Source organism: Populus nigra, chromosome 15 (genome assembly GCF_951802175.1).
Source record: "Populus nigra chromosome 15, ddPopNigr1.1, whole genome shotgun sequence".
In the NCBI taxonomy this organism is placed as follows: domain Eukaryota; kingdom Viridiplantae; phylum Streptophyta; class Magnoliopsida; order Malpighiales; family Salicaceae; genus Populus; species Populus nigra.
This window is the reverse complement of record NC_084866.1, coordinates 10,772,232-10,794,731: the sequence shown is the minus strand read 5'-3', so window position 1 is coordinate 10,794,731 and position 22,500 is coordinate 10,772,232. Positions and strand designations below refer to the sequence as shown.

The window sequence follows — 22,500 nt, the reverse complement described above, 5'->3', positions numbered from 1 at the left end:
AACTTACTAATGAAAAATAACATATTTAAATGATATTAGTATTTATGAAGTTTAATTTTGGATAAAAATAAAATTTAATGCCTCTAAAACGTGTAAAGAAAATATTACTATCAATTATAAATAATAATAATAAAAAAAACAGTAGTGTCTATTTTATGAAGAAAAAAGAAAGAAACTGTAAAGAGAAGATAGAACCGCTTACATTTATTCCATTTTTTTAATAGAAACGAGTAAAATGAGAGGGGAAAAATAATAAAAATAAATTAAATAATAGCATAATCGTTTATAAAGCAGAGCACGAGCACGCACGCCCAGGAAGAAATGGAGGCATATTTTCTTAAAAAAAAAAAACTTTAAAAGAGAGAGAAGAGAACAGGTGAAAGAAAGAGACGTTTAAGCAAACTCTCTCTCTCATTCCTTCTGTTTGCTTTCTCTCTCTTTCATTCTTAGCACGGAAGAGAGGAGAGAAGCCAGAAGAGAGAGAGGAAGCGAAAGGAAAGCATTATCTGTCCAAGCAAAAACAGAAAAGAAAAAACAAAGCATATTTGTTGATTTCTGGTTTTTTTATTTGTGGTTGAAAGATTTTGGAATTGCTTTTTTTTTTGTTGAATTTGAAGTGAAGAAGATGATGGTAGCAAACAGTTTCGATCTATGGCAAAAAGATGCTTTCTTTTCTGCTGCAGAGGAGGTTCAGGAATCTGCTGATGCGTACGTTTTGCATTTCTCTTCAATTCATACTTTACATTCTGTATGCAGTTCGGTACAAGAATTTGGCAGCTGGGCTTGTTTGATTTCTCCATTTTTATGGGGTTTCGTTAAGATTTGGGTATGACTGAATTTTCTTGAATTGGGTTTTGCATGCTGCACACTGATGTTTATGATAAGTTTTGCTTGTGAGGTTTTCAAGACGTGTATTTATTGCTTTGTTTTAAAAGGTTTGTCTAGTGGATCTTGGGTTTGTTTTCTGGTTGGAATTTCTGCTTAATTGATGGAGTGTGTTTGTACGTGTTATGATGTCAAGTTCTTCAATTTAAAGTTTGGCATAAAATACGAGGACTTGTGCATTAGCTTTTTTATTTTCAGGTCCTGATGATATGAAGTAAGAAGGAAATGTGTGGTTTGTTTAGCAGTGCATGACTATATCTGCCTGTCTTGGTAATAGTTGATCTTCCAGGATCATGAAATCTACTTCGTGTAATTCTCGTGCTGCAAACTTGACAATTATACGGGTTTTCTGTTGAAGGCAGGGAGCTGTATATTCTAGGAAATCAGCAAGTTATTCTTGTGCTACAAATTTGATAGTTATTCATAGACTTTTAGTGAATTGAAATTTGAGGTTTTTATTGGTTGTTTTTGTGTTTGGCAGAATGGAGTCAGCATATAGAGTGTGGACAAGAGAGAAGAGAGAGGGGTCAGAACCAGAGGATTTGGATGAACTATCCAGAGAGCTCCAAACTGCTTTAGGAACTGCCAAGTGGCAGGTATAATTTCACATCTTGAATCTTTAATTTTTTTTACATGTGTCCCTTAATTCATTTCTTTAAACTGCTTATCAGTTTATTGAACGTTGCTTATAGTTTCTGTTTGTGAACTTCACTTGATTGGTCTGTAAGAAACATCAGTTGAAGGAAATACTATTGTCAATTCTATGTTTTCTATTTTTTACATTTCTGACAATTGAAAAGCAAACGCCAACTCATCCAACTTTGAATCCCTTGCTTATAAGGATATTATGCTTTTTGCTAAATTTCACTTATCATCCGTATTAATCAAAATATTTTCCCCCTTTTACTGCACTCTCTAGCCAACCAATCTGAGCATCAAGAAATCATTATAGGTTGTGCTTTCAATTCTTATAGTTGGCTCATTTTATTTTATTTTATTTTTTGGAAATAGTTCTCTTCTTTTTCCTCTCTTTTTTCCTTGTATCATTGATCTATGAACTCTAAAACAGTTGGAAGAGTTTGAGAGGGCTGTTTGGTTGAGCCATGGACATCGTTCTGATGATATCACAGCATCTAGGCATAAACAATTTGTTGCTGCTATTGAAAGTCAAATATCTCGTGTTGAAGCGGCACTAAGGGAAGCTTTTAGTGGGGAAGGAAAGCAACCTCTTCGATGGGTGAATCTGGATAAAGAAGAATGCGATGATTTAGCCATGTTTCTATCTGGAACTGTCCAAATTCCGCAGATTGTGAAAGATGATTGCACCACACTTAAATCTCCCATGAAAGGTTCTCTTGGGGAGAACCATCATAAGAGAAGAAATTTGGACCTTAACTCGAGTGCCAACTGTAGTAGAGGTACTTCGGATGAAAATGAATTCATTACTAATAAGAAAAATGAACATATTATAGATATAGAAGAGAGAGAAAATCTTGGAATGAGGGATGACATAATCTGTCAAGTTGATAAAACAATTGGCTCAAGGAGAACATGGAGTTCACCAAATTTTGGTGCTTTGAAAATTGTGATTGCTCAGGACGATGGACAAAGGGATAAAGTGATGTCAAGTGTTGAGGCCACTCCTAAAGAAAAAGGGTACAAACCTTTCTTCTGGAAGCAAAGGTGTGGAGAACATTCTCGGGCAAAGGGATCGATTACTTTGTTCAATAAGGTAAAATAGTTATGTTCTTATGGGATGTGAAAATGGATGTTACCTGTCTGAAATAAAGGTGCCCTTTAGTAAAAAAGAAAAAGGGCAAGGATGATCTCTCATATTGTTGTCAACCTAAATAGATCAATACCTGTACAATTGTCAAGATCTGTAGTTTTCTATGGTTGCAAATCATCATGTTTTGGTAGCTTTCCAGGAGATCTTATAAAATTTTAACCTTTGGCAGCTCTTTGGTCAGGCTGGTGGTCTCCAAAGGCAATTGCAACCTCCACTGCACCTGCAGTTCAGCTGTTCCATCCAACTTACTCTTGCTTTAATGCTCAGCATTTTCTTAATTGGTAAGCTCTTGATTCTTTTGAACTCCATGCACTCTTTTTTGTTGAAAATTGATTGCCAGCCATCACTCTCTTTGTTCTCCCCTCCTGCTCTCTGGTCAAAGCACAAAGCCACCAGTTGGTATTGGACACTTAATTTGAGCCCACTGATCAACATAAGGGAATGATCTGGTATAATGGACACAGCTGAACAAGTATGTACACCAGGAAGCTAAGTAGTTAAAGACTATTTACTGGCTTAATGATGTCATATTGAACTAAGCAGATATTTCATTTTTACTTTTAGCCTTCTCAGAAGATTTGGGTCCATTAATTTAAAATCATTAGCTCCTTGGAACTATCATTTGTTGGTTATGTTGTTTGGATATTTAGCATATCCAAAAGCAATTTCTGCACAGCATGCTGTATGGGTATTACATCAACAAATGCTTACAGACAATGCTATAATGATACCATGTCTTAATTGATCAAGCAACTACCAACGACCTCGTCCTCATCCTTTGATTGATATGGATCACTGAATCACTTGTCCCTCCCTTATTTTGTTACTTGGGGTTTAGCCATTCTTCTATTTGTGAAGGAAATAGCTTGGAAATGTGTGTGCCTGTCTTTTTATAATAGAGAGAACTGTTGCAATTCTTTTTTATTTTTTTTTAGTGCCCATACTCGAGTCCTTGTTAAACATTAAACCGATCAAGGTTATTAATTTTACTCTCTCTGCAGTGCCTTTTCTAGTTTATTCAGCTTGAGAAGAGGTTGTTTTCACTGCTCATTGTCGAGGTGAAAGGTAATTCTATTGCTTGTTATAGTAATGGCCTATGAACTCGTCTTATGAGATTATAGTGAAAATATAAAACTGATGTAATGGCATTTACTTGTTGGCGGATGATAATAATATTCCACAATGCCAACTCTGAGAGAAAATGATGACACCTTACAATGAAACACTTTGAATGTTCTTTGAATGTTTACTTGCAGTTCTTATTTCGGGAATAAGACAATTGTCACAAGGAATTTTGGTCCCCTTTTTTTCAGCGACTTGTCATCTTGACCCATATTCCACTCTGAAACTTGTGATGATCATTTATGCAAACAAAATCGGAAGTCTTGATGCTTCTGTGTTTTTGCACTCAATTTCATGCTTTTGACATTAGGTAACATGTGCTGCCATTGACATTGCTTTTACACAAAAGTCTTTTGATATAGGGGGCGTATTGTAATTCTTGTACCCCCGGAACATGAATCTTTTGCAGCTACTATCTCTCCTCTTGAAACTTGTATAGCATAAGATCTATCCTCTTCCCAAACTTGTATAGCATAAGATCTGTTCATGCTCATAAAAGTCTATTTCTATAGCAAAACAAAAGTTTCAAATTGAGGAACAGTGGAGCAATTTATTGAGAACTTGTTGGGAAAGAGTTGGTGGCCCCATTTTGCTTTTAGACATGCAGTAGAAACCAGTGTCTCTCAGTGTCATGGATTTATCAGTATTATTCATGTGGCTTAGGGCAACAAGTTTTCCCAGTCAACTCCAATTCTATTGTTCTTTAATAAATATATATAAAAATAGAAGTCCGTTGCCTTGCCTAGCTTAAAGTCCAATCGAAGTGCAGTGTTGAGTCCTGAGAATTGGTCCAATCAAAATGGGGTTCGTAGAGGGAGGTTGGAGATAATCTCAAGTTTTGGTATTTCCCCAAAACACTTCGCAATAGTATTTGATATTGTCTGTGAATGTGAATCTTGTGCAGTTGACTGAGATTCTGGTGTCTTTTGCTTTTTAAAGTGCTTTTCATTTAAAAATACATCAATTTTTTTTATTTTTTCATTTTATTTTTATATCAGCATATCAAAATAATTAAAAACACACACAAAAAAAAACCTATTAATTTGAAGCTTTTTCAAAAAGAAAAAAAAATGAAAAAGTACGTCCAGATGTTAATTAGTTTAATTGTCAGATGTTAAAAGAGACTTAAACCTGCTCTTTCATAATCTGCAGTCATTTGTTTTCTTCCTGTTGTCAGAATGTGATGGCATAACATTTGAGTGAGACATTTCAATTAAATTCACATCTAACAGAGATTTCCCATTATGAAATGGTTATACCACAACACTGATAATTCCCTTTCCTATGAATGGCATAATTGAAAGGATTCATGTTTTGTGTGCAGGTACTGAATTTCTTTCTAGAGTGTAGAAAGTAAGCAGCAAGGAGAAGATAACAGTTGTCAATATCTTCGATGTTGTTTTTGAAATTCAGGGCCAGGCAAATCTACCTCTACGAAACACGAGTAGCAGCAGCAGGATGGAGTGTTATTTTAGATTCCATAGCCATAGAAAATGTGCATGTACTCATGTAGTCTCAAATGTGCTCCTAAGAATATTTGGTAGTTCACACAAATCCAAATTATATGTAAACTGAATTTACAACGGGAGGATTGCCAATCATGACATTGTCGAGGACCAAACATGACTCTTGATGTAGCAACCCTAACCATTTTATAGTTTGTAAAAATGTCATGTGCTCTATATCTACTAATAATCTGTACTGAGTAACTACCACTCTACACTCTAGGCCGAACCGCTGAAGTGCGGATCATATCTAGACTGTTTCAGGTCAAGTGATTTCTTCATGTGGGATTCTAACTCCAAAACAGTGCAAAACCTGGAATGAAGCAGCCATGGTGACGCTATGATAATCTAGAATTGGAATATAGTAACCTGCATCACTGTCATTTTCAAAAAAACAACACCATCACTCTTTGAATGTTTTGCATCTGCCAGTGAGGTCTACTGTCACTCTGCTTGAATAGGGAACATATGGAGCGACTGCTTATTTTCTTTCTAAATTTCTACCCCTGATAATAAACAGGTGGCAGAAAATTTATCCAACTATATGGCCCCAGATGAAGCTCCCTCTACTTGCAGGAAAATAATGTTTAACAACTTAGCATCACTATTTAAGAAATTACCTGTATTATTGTAATCAAAATTCGTTCACCAAAACCATGAGATACCATCAAAAAGAATCTTTTCCCTAGAACAAGATGAAGGCAAGAGGACTTGGTTATGGCTAGAAACATTTGCAGTCATGATTACAGGAGAACTGGAAAGACTATGGAAGGTCCTAACAATGAGAGCAGCTCTGCTGCATAAAGTCGATCAGCAATTAGAGTTTGTAAGACTTCTGCGTGCATGTATTTATGCATATAGGTCATGCAAGCATCAAGTCAACTTGAAACCGATAGTTTGCGAAAGGCGAATCAGAGACCTAAATGTGTTTTCATGAATGAACTCCAAAAATGCGTTGTCCATTAATAATAGATCCACCAAGACCCTCACTACTCTCTCTTCTCCATGCATACAACACATTACAACATATAGTAGGTCAGCAACATTGAGTTCATCACTTACCTGTCTTTACCAACCACTCCTAGAACCCTCCTCTCCTTACATGGACACAAATTTATTTGTTCCGATATGACTGCATGTTTAGCACACAATATGCAGTCAAGTTTACATGCACCCTAAAGATTAGTTGGCAGAACTTCTAAGAATGAATGACTGAAATGTGTTTTATGAAGTAACTCTTCAAATTTGTAATTCCTACTATTCTTAATATAAATCAGGGCAAGCAAAAGAGTTGACATCATGGGTCTGCTCCCCTAATCTAAAAGTATAGAAGATATTTGGCTGTTAAATATAAATGGTTCCTTTACATGCTGGAAGTGCAGCCATCGTAAAAGTGCTGGTCTGGTTGAAGATGGAAAAACAAACAAGAGAAACCACTGATGAGAACAGATAATAACATTTGTATAGTAACACAGGGAATAAATGAAATGGACGAAAATCTCACTTCTCTGCCGAAGCGAAGCCTCCATGTAAAGAAGTGAATACAAGCTCAAAATGAGGAACAAAAGTGACAGGACAAACCAGGGTAATGTGGCGCAAAAACAGCGTGAAGCCATCTCCTCGTTTATCTGTTGACTCCCACAACCCCTTCTCTCCTGATCACAAACTCACAAGACAAATCAGGCAAATGTGGCGCAAAAACAACGTGAAGCCTTCTCCTCGTTTCCCTAGACAGAAAACCACTCTCACCACCACCCACCAAACCACTCTCATATTCATCTTTGGACAAGAACAACCTCGAATTTACACAATTAGCCCACGACAATCCCAGAGCCGGACAAACCCTTCGTCCAGACGAATACATACCACTCAAATTCCCAATCCTTACCTCGTTTACTCCCTCTCCAGAGTCCACAACATCCATCACTTGATTAGTCACCAGCACCACCAAATTAAACCTCTTCGCAAACTCTTTTAGCTTCCCGGATATCTTAAAAAACAACGACGACCTCCTTATAAGATCACTCGCTGTATTCTCAAACTCAGCCCTAAACAATGCAGCCATGGAATCAATCACAATCACTCTGACAGGCAACCGGGTTTTTGAGTTTTCAAGAAATGATTCTACTTGCGGCATTATATCGAGCAGTTGGTCTGCGGTGTTTACACTTTGCAGAAATATACTATCACAAGGATCATAATTTCTGACGAATATTTGTGGGTATTGACATTGAAGGGCACTGGAGAGCTGGTGGAGGCGGCGAGTGGGAAACGGGAATTCGGTGTAGAGGTAAAGAGAGGAAGCGGACAGGCCGCCGAGGAAGGGTGGGAGTTGGGCGCGGAGGGAGAGTTGGAGGCAGAGTTGGGTTTTGCCGGAACCACTTTCAGCCACGATTTCGGTTATGGAGTTGCAAGGGATGCCTCCGCCCATGCAGCAGTCAAGGATGGGGCATCCCAGTGAGTATTTTTCGACTGGGAGAAGCTTTTGCGGTGTCATGAATGCGGGACGAAGATTGTTGTGAGTTGAGGGATCAGATTGAATTTGGGACATGGCGCCAAATTAATGTGAGAGCTGTTATGATACCGGCAAAGTCTTGAGATATATATATTAAAAAAAAAAAAAAACATGATTTAGATTAAAAAAATTCATAATAATCCTTTTTAACATTGAAATGGTGACGAGAAAAAAAAAATTTGTTTCTTAACCCGTGAAATCTATAGTTTAATATTGCATTTGATAGGGCGTCTTCATCAAATTTAAGCCCATCAAACTTCCCTTATTACAATTTTAGGCCCATTAAACTTAAGAACAGCTTTCCCCTGTAAAATTCCAATAAAAATCCTCATGGTAAACGCAGTTGAAGCATCTCAATCCTCCTCCATTGGAAAGATTTGTATTGACGTAACCCCAAACTTCTTCATTTAAGAACTTCAAATACTCTCTTTTTGATGAATCAACCAAAAATCTATGCTTGCAAGTTGTGTAGCATTCTTCGATATTGCATTCATACAGGCAACCCAATTTCAAACTATCATCTGCCTGATAATTTCATGAACGGAAGACATGTCTTCAGAAATTTCTGTCCTGAGAAAATTCCAAAGAATTGAGAAGCATAACGCAGGTCAATTAGACAAAAAGCAACAATCATTTCATTGAGATCAACATTGAAGACAGCAAATAGAACATTTCAATTGAAGTTCCAGTATGAATGTTCGACATGAATCTGGTTCAGCCAATGGCAATGCATCCAGCCCAGAAGCGGCAGCTTTCAGATTCTTACTTCTGCCCGCGCAGAATCCTGAAATTCCAGATGAGTATATATGGCATGCCAAAAGCTAAACAAATATCAAGTTCAAAGCGGGAGACTATTAAAACGGAACAAAACCACTGTTATGTCCCTTTTATTTTTTGATAAGCAACTAAATCCACCTTTTCTGTCTTTGAATTTACGAATCAACACTCAAATTCAATTTTGCTTTAACCATAAATCGTTTTAGTGGCGTGAATGATTAATCTTGTTACTGATTTCATACAATTTCTCAGTGGGCAAAGAGAACCCAGTTTGAGAAATTGAATCAGGAGATTAAAGCTAACCAAGATGGGAAACAGAATACGAAGCAATAAGAGGGTTTCATATAGAACAAGTATCAACAGAGAGATACATGACGTTTTGCAAGTAGAGGAACCAGATATCTACCACTATTTGTAAAGCTGAAGCCTAATGCCTATCAAACCACAAACACAAGAAACACATAAAAACCCTAAATCGATCACTAGTCCATACAATCCCCAGATTCCCTTAACCACCGAACCCATAGAGAGTGCGTCCCTGCCTTTTCAAAGCATACACAACATCCATAGCAGTCACAGTCTTGCGGCGAGCGTGCTCGGTGTATGTCACAGCATCACGAATCACGTTCTCCAGGAAGATCTTGAGAACGCCTCTGGTCTCCTCGTAGATGAGACCACTGATACGCTTGACTCCCCCACGCCTAGCCAGACGACGAATCGCAGGCTTCGTGATACCCTGGATATTATCACGAAGAACTTTCCTGTGCCTCTTGGCTCCTCCCTTTCCCAATCCCTTACCTCCCTTTCCTCTTCCTGACATCTTTGCCTAACCCTCCTTGATTCTCTCTCAAAGATCTCAAGTTGGCTTTATGATTTCAGCTGCCTGTGACTGGCCTTGGAGAGTTTTATTTTATAGAGAGGGAGGTGGCGTGGTAGCCATTGGATTAAGTGTCGATCCGTGCGATGGGTGTGGTTTATATTTTGTACCGTTGGATTTTAGGTTCTTGGGTGTGATTGGAGGAAACGGGGAGAGGTGGATCGTTGTTTTTAAAGGTGTTCAAAAGCTTTTATTAGTCCCTACCCTATACTCTCCATTTCGTATACGTTTATCTTTTTATTTTTATTTACTCTAATCTCAACTCTATGGTTTCAAAAACTTCTATTTATTTAGTCTTCAAGTGACAAAGATGGTGTTTGGTAATATAATAGTAATTGTTTTTTAAATAATTTTTTACACTGAAATGCATGTTAATAATATTTTTTTTATTTTTTAAAAATTATTTTTGACATTAACACATTAAAACGATCTAAAATATACAAACTATATTAAATTTTAACAAAACAAATTTTAATTTTTTAAAAACATAGTTTATGTATTCCCAAACATGTTCAAAAACTCAAATTTTCATTAAATTATCATATTATATCGGTCCTTAATGGACTAATTCTCAAATTTTCTTTAAATCATCATATCATATCAAACAATATTGTTATATGTGTTATAAATCCATTTTTATTTGACATATGTCATACATGATATATAATTTGATAGGTTAAGAAAATAAGGTCAGAAAAATTTATGATAATCTTGAAAAATATTATCTTATTGGTAATTAAAAATTTAATTATAATCAAATTTAATTATAATGAAGTTAAATTATATGGAATTCTTGATCATAATAAAGAAAAAAATATAGGTTATAGAAAAATATTAGATATTGTTATTAAATATAATCAAAGTGGTCCGCCTTTAAATATCTAATCTAATTTTTATTTAATTTAAATTGAAAATAAAATTATACAGAAAATGAATTAAAATAACTCAGTCAACTTGATAAATTTAAAGATAATGTAACTAGCAGATAAAAAAATATGAAAATTAAAATTAAATTTTTTTTTATTGACCTAACTCTTTGTCTATTAAATTATATAGTAGCTATTTAATTGATTTAAAAGCAATTCAAAAAAATGAAGATGATTTAAAAAAGAATAAAAGAAAAAACAAAAAAACTGAATTGAAAAAAAAACATAGAACTTCATGTTTTTTAATAAAGTTTGTCTACAATCGCTATTAAAAAATGGGTTATATTTAAACGCTATTACACAATCGTTGATGTTTTATCATGACCTCATATAGAGGCCTTTGCCCACGTGGCGGTAAAATAAAAATCCATTTGAAAACAACATTCTGCGTAAACCAAAGGCGGCAAAAAGATTTGTGTTTTCTCTGTGAGGGAAAATCCCCCTCCAAACTCTTTTTGCCCCCGCTTCTATTTCAAACTCCTAATCTACACGATCCGCCCCCTCATGTTTTAACCAATCAAATTCAAGCATTCTCAATCCAGCGACCGAAAACCCAAACCCAGCCCTCACACAGATCCACGCCTCATCCAACGGCCACCAAAAATCCTCTCCTCTTATAAAACCAGCCCTCCAAATTCCTCCTCTACAGTCTCGCAAAATAAAAAAATAAAAGGAAAAATCAAACCGAGGGAATTCTTTGAGAGAAAATGTCAGGGAGAGGAAAGGGAGGGAAGGGATTGGGAAAGGGAGGAGCCAAGAGGCATCGGAAGGTTCTTCGTGATAACATTCAGGGCATCACCAAGCCTGCCATACGTCGTCTAGCTAGACGTGGTGGAGTCAAGCGTATCAGTGGTCTTATCTACGAGGAGACCAGGGGCGTTCTCAAGATCTTCCTGGAGAATGTGATTCGTGATGCCGTGACATACACCGAGCACGCTCGCCGCAAGACTGTGACTGCTATGGATGTTGTGTATGCTTTGAAGAGGCAGGGCCGCACACTATACGGGTTCGGTGGTTAAAGGGATATTTGTTTTGTTGGTAGTGTAGAGTGGGTTAGGGTTATCTTGTTTCAAAATTTATTAAGTTCAAAGTTGGAGTAATCTATGAAATTCAGTGTTTAGAATAAATGAATATTTTACAAGTTTGCGAATCTCTCTTGAGTGCGATTTGTGTGTTTGATTTAGAATGTTTTGGCTGTGGAATCCTGCTTGGACACTGAGAAAATTGAAATAATCATCATGCAAAAACTTGATGAATCATTGGTGTTTTGCGCTGAAAATCAAAATCTTAATGAAAGGGGATCAGAGAGTTGTTTTCTTGGTGTCAAGTCCCAAAGGGCAGAAGCTATGACGAATCGGGGAATTGTAATCAAAGGTTATGTAGAACATTTTGTTATGAATTCCAGAACGAATTGCAGCGTTATTGTTTCAAAATCGTTTATCCAAGTGAAAAGGGATTTGAGCTTTCAAAAGAACCTCTCTTGATGGGCCTCCAAGCCTGCCTTAACAGGCCTTTTGGACTCAAATAGGGAACATCAAGCTTCTTCCATTGACAGGCCTATAATAGCCTCGTTTTCACCGAATCAATCTCTGGCATTGGGCCTTTGCGGTTGTGGTTTTCAAAATAGATTCCGGAAAACACAGGACCATATGTAACAGCATGTTCCCTTCCCTAGTTATTGGCTTGATCCAACGGTTGAGAATTTATTGTCAAATGTCAAGTACTTAAATTGCTTAAATTTTAATTTTCCATTTAAAATCCAAGAATTAGGCTGACATCAAGTGGTTGCCCCTTTCGAAGCTGTCCCATCTCCGCATGAAAGCAGATACTGTATCTAAGTTAAGGAGTCTCATTTTCCCAGTGTAGACCAGAGCAAGGGAGATGCAGAGACATGTCAATCAAACGTAATGATTTAGTTCCTCTCCTATTTAAAAGTGAGTAATTTTTTAGTTTAGTTTTAACTTTTTATATTCCCATTAAATAAACCATCAAAAAACATTTTTTTTCTTTGTGAAATAATGATTTTTAAAGAGTTGAGTTTTTCTAAAATATATCAATAAAAAATTATTTAAGAATAATTTCTTATTTATTTATAGTTTATTTAAATCATGTTAATATTTTATATTAAAAAATTTATATTAAAGTTTAAATTCCAATAAAATTTTAATATAAAAAATTAAATGGATCTAATTTTTAATTTGGCATAAATATTCTCCTAACTCTGTTTTAAACAAAATTTTTTAACAAGTTTAACCTTGAGTAATCTGCTACTATCTTTTTTAAGTGCACAAAAATAACTCTTTTTTTTAATAGCGAATGTTAGAATTAATTTATATTCATTTTGATTAATTTTTTAAGATTTTAAAATTAATAATTATATAAATTTTTAGTAATTATATAGTTTATAACACTCAAATTGATAATTTTTAAATAATAAAATCAAAACCTGATTAGTAAAATACTATATAATTAAAAAAAAGTACCCTGTTATTCCTCTTTGCTAATATAGGTGCGAAATTACAAGCAACAGATACAGTGAATTAAAAATCGGATAACACCTTTACGTCATTAAGATATATACGAGCCGTTGCAAGGACATGAACTCTAATATTAGCGTTTAAGTTTTGATTTTCCAACTAATCTGCCAATTTTTTTTTATTTTCCTATAACTAATAAGTCGAATATTCGAACTGTCCGATTCTTGTCAAGAAGGTGCATGATTTCTGCTGGGTATATTTCTCGAATATATATTTAGTAGGGTTCTATTTTAATATTTTAACATGGAATGGAGTGACTTAGGCATTATTTGGAAACCGGCCCCAATAGTATTTATCAAATATATTATTTTTTTATGAATTTTTTTATATATTTTTAAATTATTTTAATGTGTTAATATGAAAAATAAATTTTAAAAAATAAATAATATCAAAATCCTAAACAGTTATGAATTAAGTGTCAACGGTAATCCACGAAATGGAAGCGACAATAATAGTGTGCCAATTGGGCTGTTTAAAGGGTAGATGTTGGGTTGTTGATGACGTGGTGATAATTACCTCAAATATATAGCTAAATGATTCATCAAGGTAATAATATGGATAATATACAATATGTTAGACAGGACAGGCAATTGGTAACTAAATATAGCACTTTAATGGACAATTACGTAACCTGCTTAAAATAAAAAAATAATAAAAAAGGAACTTTAAACACCAGCCACATGCTTTTTTTTTCATTCCCTGCATGTTTATTCTGTTTTTTTCCCATTCCCCACATGCTTTTTCCTTTTCTTTTCATTTCTTTTCATTTTTATGTTTTTTTAAAAAAATTATCTTTATCAATTTTATTTTTTTTATTAAACTGGTTGAAAAGTTAACTTTATAGTTTTTTTCTTTGAAACATTGTCAATTGCTACAGTGTTTTTTCACATTTTTTTTTTCTAAAATTATCTTTGTTGAATTTATTTTTTTAATATTGAGATAATTAAGAATTTAGTTTTATATTTTTTTTCTTTAAAACATTTTGGATTGCTATAGTATTTTTCCACATCATTTTTATGATTTTCTCCAAAATTATCTGTCAATTTTAATTTTTTAATATTGAGTTAGTTAAGAATTACAACTGTAGTTTTATTCACAAAACATTATGGATTACTGTAGTGTTTCTCTACATGGATTTTTTTTAAGATTTTTTTTATATGATTTTTTAAAAAATTGTCTTTGTTGCTTCTTTTTTTTTTTAATATTAAGCTAGTTAAGAATTTCACTTTGTACTTTAAAAAAAAAAAAAACACTGGATCGCTACAGTCATTTCCCACATTTTTTTTTGTTATGAATTTTTTCATAATTATCTTTGTCAATTTTATTTTTTTAATATTGAGCTGATTGAGAATTACAACTGTATATTTTCTCACAAAATACTATAGCTTGCTACAGTATTTTCATACATAGTTTTTTTTTCCCTTCATAATTTTTATGTTATTTTTTCTAAAATTATTTTTGTAGTTTTTTCTTGAAAACATTATAAATTGCTACAATTTTTTTTTATAGAATTTTTTTTTAATGCTTTTCTTATAAATTTACAATAACGCACAAACATGCCACAAGCTCACAGACAAGCATGACATATAAGAAGAATCTAAAATAGCAAAAAAATGCTTGAAAAGGAAAGAATACCAAGTCTCTCCTCTCTTTCTTATCTTGTTTCTTGCTGGCAGCTCGAGTTGATTTTTTTTATGTAAATAAATATTTTATTATTATTAAGATATTTTTAAATAATAATAAAATAAATTATATAAAAATTAATATAATATAATAGTTAATTTTATAAGTTATAATTAGGATAACCAATAAAAATATAATTTATTTTAAAAATAATATTTATTTTAAAAAATATTAAAATAATAATATATTAAATTAATTTGGATAAACTCAAGTTAATTTTTCAAATTCATTATATCATGTGAACTTAATATAATTATATATATAAAAAGTAATTAAACTAAATTTTAAAATAAAAAGTCCTCAAAATGTTTTCTAGGACAAAAAAAGAAAAAAACTTAGCTTTTAAAGCCAAGCTATTTTAATACATGTTAATTATTAATTATGTTAATATATTTCTTCCCTATGTAAGAGTCCATATCATCTCCCTCTGATATCATCTTTCCAAGTGTCTTTCTCTATATCTCTCTCGTCCTTTCTCTCCCTTCTAGAAAGCCGAAACAAAACTTACTTAAATAGCCCACAAGATCCAGCGTGATCTCTGCCTCTCTCCTTCTCTTTCTCACTCTAGCATGCGGTTTTATATTCTCCATCTCCTCTATTTTTACAACGCATTGTTAACTGCCAAGGAAAGCAAGGGAGAAGTAGACAAAAAATATATATATATCTGGTTCTTACAAGCAAACCGATCATCCTAAATTCTAAACAGAGAAACCACAAAAACATTTGATTTCTCTATCCCGGCCCAGAATATGGGAGATTATTCCAATATTGTTCTCCACCACGATCGAGAACAAGAACACGGACACGAAGGAGAAGGAGAAGAAGAAGAAGAAGCACTCTCTCTTTGCGACTTCCCACTGGAAGGTAGGAACGAAGAAAGCCCAAATATAGCCTTCCACAGTGGTGCAAGATCATCATCCGAGCCTGCTGAATTCTTCGAGTTCTTTAGCGACCTAAGCTCAGAGATGCGTTCAGCTGAAGATATCATCTTTCGGGGTAAGCTCGTTCCCGTCAAAGAACCGTACTTCACCCCCCAAAACCAATCTAAAGAAGACAAGCAACGCATTTCTTTTCGTCGCCGATGTGAATCTTTATCTGAGTTGCAAAGTTCTGTATGTCGTTCAAGTAGTAGCAAGAACAATATTGGACTCATGAGAAACAGTCGGTCCCTGGATTATCGCAAACTCGAAAGGTTTTCCAGCTCTAAGAAATGTTCATCGGACTTGGATATTGAAAGAAGTAGCTCATCATTGAAGAGCATCCATGCAAAAAGTGATGTAAAAAAGACGGGCTCAAAGCCCCGATGGTATCTGCTGATGTTCGGCGTGGTTAAGCCCCCTACAGAGATGAACCTTAGCGATATAAAAAGCCGGCAAGGTCGCCGGAATTACTCGGTGTCCATGTTCCCACCAGCTGATACCGACGGAAAGAAGGCTCCGGTTAACCAGAGTTGTATTAGCAAGGGCTCTTGCAGGCTGCTTAGAGTATTAAGCTGCAAGGATCCTGCCAGTGTTGCTGTAGCAACGTCTTTCCTGGTGCCCCGGGTATAGAATTGAAGCTGGCAGGTGCCATGGCAGGTGATGTCGGATATGTGTGGTGAGGGTAAAATGGTGATTGGATTGATATGATGCCCTGTGTTTCAGGGTAATGTAATTGTGACTTTACGTAGAGGGGAGTCGATTTTCTGATAGAGTAGAGTGATGGAACATCCATGTTCATATGGCCCCTTCGTAATTGAGCATTTAAGGTTTGTGGGTTTGTTTTTATTTATTTTTATTTTTATTTTTATTTTTTGTTAGGTGGGTATGCACAGGAGTGAATGACGATCACGAGAGTCCTGCGAATGGCATAATTAAACCGATCGATGTAATTAATTATCTTTATACCGTATGAATGATATTGTCACCTTTGGAATTTTGCCTTTGTATTTATGTCTACTTTTTTCGGAGTTGGTGGAAGATCCATCTTGTATATTCAATAAATATTTTTTTCTCCATGAAATTTACGTCACAAATTGATGAAATTAAGCTCATAAGTGAGGATACGTTGAGATGACAATGGATATTAATTTATAGATCGAATTTCTTGATATTTATAATTTATTAATTTATTATTATCTATAGGATAAAAACATAATAAAATAATGTTTTGTTTACCACTACGGGAGACTTGAAAAGGCAAAATAATAATTGTTTTTAGCATGTCCATTGGAGATGCTGTAACAGAGAACATTATAAAGCATACCTGTTAACAAAAAGGGGAGAAAATTACATATATAAAGCAGAGACCAAAAAAATCGAAACAATTATTAAGAAATGAAGCTGCCGGCTTCCTTGTTGACCTTGCTGCAACCCTACACTTGTTCTTAGAATGATTCTTTGTTTTATATCAAGAGTGTTGCAGTGAGCTTTGCCCATTTTGCATGCCTATAATGGCCACATTAAAAATTAAATTATGACCATTTATATATATATGAAATAAAAAAAAAACATGATTTAAGTGTATAATTTATTGACCATGGAATATATATATATATATATATATATATATATATATATATATATATATCATACAGTGTTTTGGGCTATATATTAAACTAGTTGAAGTATTTATCCGCGTCTTTAATCATTCTTAACATCCATGCGAAGAGGGGGGGAAATCATTCTCGCGTATGAAGCAAAGAACAGCGAGGCGTCGATCCTTGCCAAATTATGAAACTAGTATTATGTTGTCAATAGCGATAATGGCGGAAATCATGGCTTTAAATGCTAAAGAGAACAGGATTTGGAAAAAAATATATTAACTATATGAAAAAACAATATATATTAATTATTGTTCCATAAATCTAAGCTAGGGGCCTCATCATATTCCTAGTCGATAAAATTTTATGTCTCTTGCAGTAATGATGCTTATTCATTGCATAAAATAAATTCCAAACTACTTACAAAACAAAAAAAAAATATATATATATATATATATATATATATATATATATATATATATATATATATATATATAAAAAGTGCATTTACATCTTAATAGCTTGTTTGATATTATTATAACGGATGAATTTTAAAATAATTTTTACTTGAAAATTAATCAAAATAATATTATTTTTATAATTTTTATATTAACACATTAAAATATATAAAAATATAAAAAAATATTAAAATATTTTTTTTTCAAATACACTTTTAAAATGAAATTCAAGTGAGCTATCCGTTTTAAGTGAGTTATCCGGCTGTTGATTCTTACATAAATCTTAAAAGACATAGATGTATGTTTTGTTAGCAATAATTATCAAAATAGATTAGGTGAGAAAATATGGGAACTGAGCGCTATCAATAATGATAGGCTAGACTGCTTTGAAAGGTAAAGGCTAGCTAGCTTCATTAATTCCAGACGTTGGGCTAATTAATACATTATTGACTGTCATTTATTCTGTCATCTTCTTCGCATAACCTTTCGTCTACTTTCTTTAATGGTTCTTGATCTTCAATCATGCTCTACAGACACTTGAAGAGCAAGAATTAATAAAACGATGACAGACCAAGTGCTTCAAAGACTATCTTATTTCACTATATACCAGCTTGGTAGAGTGAGCAGTCTTGAATAATTAACAGGGAGAGAACATGGAAATTTTAATAATAATTTGGCATCATTTCTTGGTTTAGTTATGTTGGATTTATTCAGGACAATCTTGATTCTTGCGTTTGGGAGAGATTTGAAAAAAGGAGAGGAACTCTCTCATTAAAATATGTGATCAAATTACTCCGCGCATGCCTAAAAAGAGAAATTGGACGAACAAAATGATCCTTTACTACTATCCTCGTATATAGGAAAGACAACAAGATTACGCCTCATAAAAAATGAATTTTAAAATTTTTTTGTGCTTATTTATTATTAAAAAAATTAATTAATAAAAAATACTTTATAAAGAGAAAATTAGCTTGGTTAATTTTCAAGAAAGTCTATATATATTAAATTTTAGAATCAAACAGAAATACTTGTGTATATATATATATAGACAAACACACGTGCTACAAGATCTCGTATATTAGGACCTATGGTTACAAACCTGAAAATCCCTTAACTATATAAAAGAGTGGAAATGTGCTTTTGTTGTTGTGAAATAAGAAGTATTTGTAATTTTAATGCATGTATTTAAATTATTTAGAACTATTAAAGTGAGACTCACTTTTTAGAGAATATAAGTCAAAACAATATTAATAACATCCATATCATGAATGTTTGGAATCCATATTACATAAGGAGACATTGTTTTTGCTAATTTGAATTGAAGGGTGATATAAACATATACATAGTTAGTGCATTCATCTTAGTTAGAAGCTTCAACTATGTATTAAGGTCATAATTGATATTGTCACTCACATCAATATCATCTCTATCATCAATAAAAAAATACTTAGACTTGTTATTCAGAAACTTGTTCAGAAATATTATAATTTGGTATGATATTTATAAGATTGATATTAAAAAAAAATACATTATACTAATTTGACCCCGTGTAAGGAAAACCACAACCCCATAACATGTTACCTCTATAAACAAAACCCTATATTTCTTCAAGAAAATCTCCTAATTGTTCAAGAGCAAATAGAAATACATTTTTTAACTAGAAAGAATTTAGTCCAAATATAGAATATTTATCCAGAAGTTTTCGCAACTCAATCATGTATGATGTAATCATTAAAGATTTGATCTTTTTTAACTCTTTCTATAACTCATTATAAACTCGAGAAACAAAGAAAAGATGTGTACAAATAAGATATCCTACAACAAGAAGAAAAATGATTGAAGAAAGAAACTCCCAAACATTTGACGTTCTCATGTGTCGATATCAATAGTAATTTATTATTTCAATGAATCATTTCTTCAAACATAAAAAAATTATGTAAATATTTACTTGAAATCTCACTTGTCAAATTCCATTATATTTCCATAATTATTTTTGAAGAACTCAACATATATGATGATATTATAACTGGTCCATGCATTATATCATATGAAAAATTGATATAAGTTTTTTGCCGTTACTTAGTATTAGTAATAAATGGTATGGAAAGATATATATATAAATATCATATTTAGATATTTGTACCATGTTAAAGCGAGAAATCATGACATATATGTTTGGAATATATTTCATTTATAAAGACATTGTTTTTTTTTATTTTAGGATGGTAAATATTTCTCAATACATGCCTCTTAATTTTGTTTTTCCGCTACTTTCGAAAGCTTTATCTAATGGAATTAGATTGTACAAGGATTAAATAAAAAAAATTAAATTAAGGACAAGAATAAATACAACATGACTAAAAGAAAAAAAAATAGTAAAGTGCTTCACTATTTTAAGCTATTCAAGATAAGTAGGAAATATATTTCTCGAATATAAATTCAATTTTTTTATGAACATAGCTCTCGATTATTTTAGTTAAAACAAGTTTTTTTTAACTAGAATAACTATGTCAACGCAAGTTAAAAATATATATATAAAAATAATGTGTCTATATTTTATATGCAATCGAAGGCTAAACAAATAAAAATAAAACATGTCATAAAATCATGTTATAAAATTCAGTTTAAGCAAATATCCATAAGAAATTTATTATTACTATTAATGTTTTGCATATTAGATACATAATAATTGGGGGAAAAAAATTGTTCAAATAATAATGAAAACCTATAATATTATTTAAGATCCATGTTAAAATTAAAGAATAGATGAATTATCATGTTAAATAATTTATATAAATTGCCAACAATAACAAAAAAATCAAACCCAACACCTAGTCTAAACAGAAAAAGGTTAGGTCCATGCACCTAGTTTGCTTATATTTTTCTTTTTTTCCTAGTAATATAAGAAAAAAACTCACCACCCTCGAATTTCTCAATTTTATTTAAGATGTATGTTAAAATTAAAGAATAGATGAATTATCATGTTAAATAATTTATATAGATTGCCAACAATAACAAAAAAGTCAGACCCAACACCTAGTCTAAATAAAAAAATGTTAGGTCCATGCATCTAGTTTTACTTCTTCTTTTTTTCTCGTAATATAAAAAAAAAACTCATCATCCTCAAATTTCTCAATTCAACATAGATTTGTTAACATTAAGATTATTGTTTTTATACTATTGGAATCTTAACAACCAACAATTTTCTTTTCTTTTCATGTTTTTATGTGACTTTCTCTTTTTAATTTTTGAACTCAGAAACTGAAAAATAAAAATGTTAACTTTTTAAGTTTAACCATGCTTTTTACAAAATAACTAAAAGAAAAAGAAAAATAGCAAGGTGCTTGACATATGAATAAGAAAAGTATCATGTCAAAAGTCAAATCCTTGCAGTATGTTAGCTAATGCTCTTGCACTCTCGGTTATAACTGGTAGATGAAATAATTATTTCACATGCAAAAAGAATCATGCTATCATTCAGTTCAAAACCTGCTACATGAAAATGAGAACGACTTGTCATAAATCAACGAGGCAGATCCAACAAGATCCTGTGGAGAATACTCATTGTTTTTTTTATTATTATTATTTAATATGGATGTCCGGGTCAGTTTGTACGCACCTCGATTAATCCCACGGGCTCTGAAGTTAACGACCATGTAAGCCTTCGGTGGTCATCATATGAGCAACCACATGACTCGAATCTGAAACCACAGAGGGAGTAAACCTCTTGATCCCAAACTCTTATCATTAGATCACCACCTAGATAATTGAAAATACTCATTGTTAAAAAGCAGTATGGATTCTAAAAAAAAAAAAAGTCATCCCATCTTTATCTCATCTCAGCAGTAGCAAGGTTTCTATAGAATTATGGTAATTAAGATTGAAATATCAAAAAGACTTAACTGCTATAATTAAAGATATATTTAATTTTGAGAGGTAGTTTAACTAATTAGACCTTAAATTTATTTCTTAATAATTATAAATTTGAGTTCTTTCAGGACCATTAAAGACTTATATGATCATTAATTTCAAAACCCATAAAATTAGTCGAGGTACACGCAGATTAACCCGAATAACTACATTAATAAAAATATATATATATTTCATCGTTCAATTTCCATATCATCTATGTTATGTATGAAAAAGTTGCAAGTGATTAAACACCAATTATTAAGAAGTAAATCATCTGGACCTTAAATTTACTTCTTAATAATTATGTGTTCGAGTTCTTTCAAGACCACTAAAGATTTATATAAATATTAATTTTAAAATTTATAAAATTAATTGAAATACACACAAATTAATCCGAACAACTATATATATATCACCGTTCAATTTCCAAATCATCTATGTTGTAGGGTTTTATGAAAAGATACATTGCTTGTATTGCAGTGTGCTTTATATAGAGATTATAATGAGAATTACAATCAGAATAGAAAAGAAGAATTACACACAAGGAAGGAAACTGAATATCTTGAGAACAAGGAAACAGATGTGGAGTCATAGCTGATGGAGATTTGCAGCTGGTGTGGATGTATTTGATACACACGGGGAACTTATTCCTTTACTCTTATATATGTTACGTATGAAAAGGTTGCAAGTGATTAAACACCAATTTCAGGTAAAACTACAAACAAAACTCCCATTTCTCATCTAATTTAGAAATTGACTCGAAAAAATAGTTTAATTCACATATTACTGGATCAATCCAAAAATATTCAGATTAACCTAGAGGGCCAATAAAAATTTAATTTAGAAATAATTTTAACGTGTTAAATTTAAATGCAAGGACACGAATGTTCAACAGAGTTCCATGACACAACGAATCATAACCGTTGGATTTTTTAGTTTTTAGTTTATGTTGTCTTTTGTTATATCTTCATTTTTAGTCCTATGTTGTGATAC

At 32.6% G+C, this 22,500-nt stretch overlaps 5 protein-coding genes across 11 annotated transcripts; 3 read left to right on the top strand and 2 right to left on the bottom strand.

The window, feature by feature from the left end:
• The first annotated feature begins 300 nt into the window (after positions 1-300).
• Positions 301-5,491, top strand: LOC133674337 (uncharacterized). Of its 6 annotated transcripts, none has more exons than XM_062095385.1 (7): positions 302-708; positions 1,084-1,155; positions 1,367-1,481; positions 1,955-2,617; positions 2,844-2,955; positions 3,676-3,739; positions 5,121-5,491. In XM_062095385.1, the coding sequence occupies exons 3-6, from the start codon at positions 1,368-1,370 to the stop codon at positions 3,699-3,701; spliced, it is 915 nt and encodes a 304-aa protein (XP_061951369.1). In that variant the 5' UTR covers positions 302-708; positions 1,084-1,155; position 1,367; the 3' UTR covers positions 3,702-3,739; positions 5,121-5,491. The 6 variants fall into 6 exon arrangements, with proteins under 6 accessions (XP_061951367.1, XP_061951369.1, XP_061951368.1 ...); XM_062095384.1 differs by having other exon boundaries at positions 1,084-1,194; XM_062095383.1 differs by lacking the exon at positions 1,084-1,155 and having other exon boundaries at positions 301-708; positions 2,856-2,955.
• A 1,015-nt stretch (positions 5,492-6,506) lies between these two features.
• LOC133674339 (DNA repair protein XRCC3 homolog) lies at positions 6,507-8,009 on the bottom strand. 2 transcript variants are annotated; one of them, XR_009835204.1, is made up of 2 exons: positions 6,806-8,008; positions 6,507-6,702 (listed from the first exon to the last, which is right to left on the bottom strand). XR_009835204.1 is itself a non-coding variant. In XM_062095387.1 (2 exons), the coding sequence occupies exon 1, from the start codon at positions 7,850-7,852 to the stop codon at positions 6,926-6,928; it is 927 nt and encodes a 308-aa protein (XP_061951371.1). In that variant the 5' UTR covers positions 7,853-8,009; the 3' UTR covers positions 6,507-6,702; positions 6,883-6,925. The 2 variants fall into 2 exon arrangements, 1 of the variants encoding a protein (XP_061951371.1); XM_062095387.1 differs by having other exon boundaries at positions 6,883-8,009.
• A 904-nt stretch (positions 8,010-8,913) lies between these two features.
• LOC133674858 (histone H4) lies at positions 8,914-9,491 on the bottom strand. The gene has a single exon (XM_062096136.1). The coding sequence runs from the start codon at positions 9,411-9,413 to the stop codon at positions 9,102-9,104; it is 312 nt and encodes a 103-aa protein (XP_061952120.1). The 5' UTR covers positions 9,414-9,491; the 3' UTR covers positions 8,914-9,101.
• Positions 9,492-11,040: 1,549 nt separating this feature from the next.
• On the top strand, positions 11,041-11,546 carry LOC133674857 (histone H4). Its single transcript, XM_062096135.1, has one exon. The coding sequence runs from the start codon at positions 11,104-11,106 to the stop codon at positions 11,413-11,415; it is 312 nt and encodes a 103-aa protein (XP_061952119.1). The 5' UTR covers positions 11,041-11,103; the 3' UTR covers positions 11,416-11,546.
• Positions 11,547-15,075: 3,529 nt separating this feature from the next.
• Positions 15,076-16,593, top strand: LOC133674915 (uncharacterized). Its single transcript, XM_062096210.1, has one exon. It carries the CDS (start codon positions 15,366-15,368, stop codon positions 16,164-16,166), a length of 801 nt encoding a protein of 266 aa, XP_061952194.1. The 5' UTR covers positions 15,076-15,365; the 3' UTR covers positions 16,167-16,593.
• Positions 16,594-22,500: the final 5,907 nt, after the last annotated feature.

What these genes read in the sequence shown, in the direction of transcription:
- LOC133674337 (XM_062095382.1), top strand. Translation starts at nt 626, where the DNA reads ATGATGGTAGCAAACAGTTTCGATCTATGGCAAAAAGATGCTTTCTTT. An exon ending in GTTCAGGAATCTGCTGATGC is followed by an intron (nt 709 to 1,366) that starts GTACGTTTTGCA and finishes TGTGTTTGGCAG; the next exon opens with AATGGAGTCAGCATATAGAG. An exon ending in CGATTACTTTGTTCAATAAG is followed by an intron (nt 2,618 to 2,843) that starts GTAAAATAGTTA and finishes AACCTTTGGCAG; the next exon opens with CTCTTTGGTCAGGCTGGTGG.
- LOC133674339 (XM_062095387.1), bottom strand. Translation starts at nt 7,852, where the DNA reads ATGTCCCAAATTCAATCTGATCCCTCAACTCACAACAATCTTCGTCCC.
- LOC133674858 (XM_062096136.1), bottom strand. Translation starts at nt 9,413, where the DNA reads ATGTCAGGAAGAGGAAAGGGAGGTAAGGGATTGGGAAAGGGAGGAGCC.
- LOC133674857 (XM_062096135.1), top strand. Translation starts at nt 11,104, where the DNA reads ATGTCAGGGAGAGGAAAGGGAGGGAAGGGATTGGGAAAGGGAGGAGCC.
- LOC133674915 (XM_062096210.1), top strand. Translation starts at nt 15,366, where the DNA reads ATGGGAGATTATTCCAATATTGTTCTCCACCACGATCGAGAACAAGAA.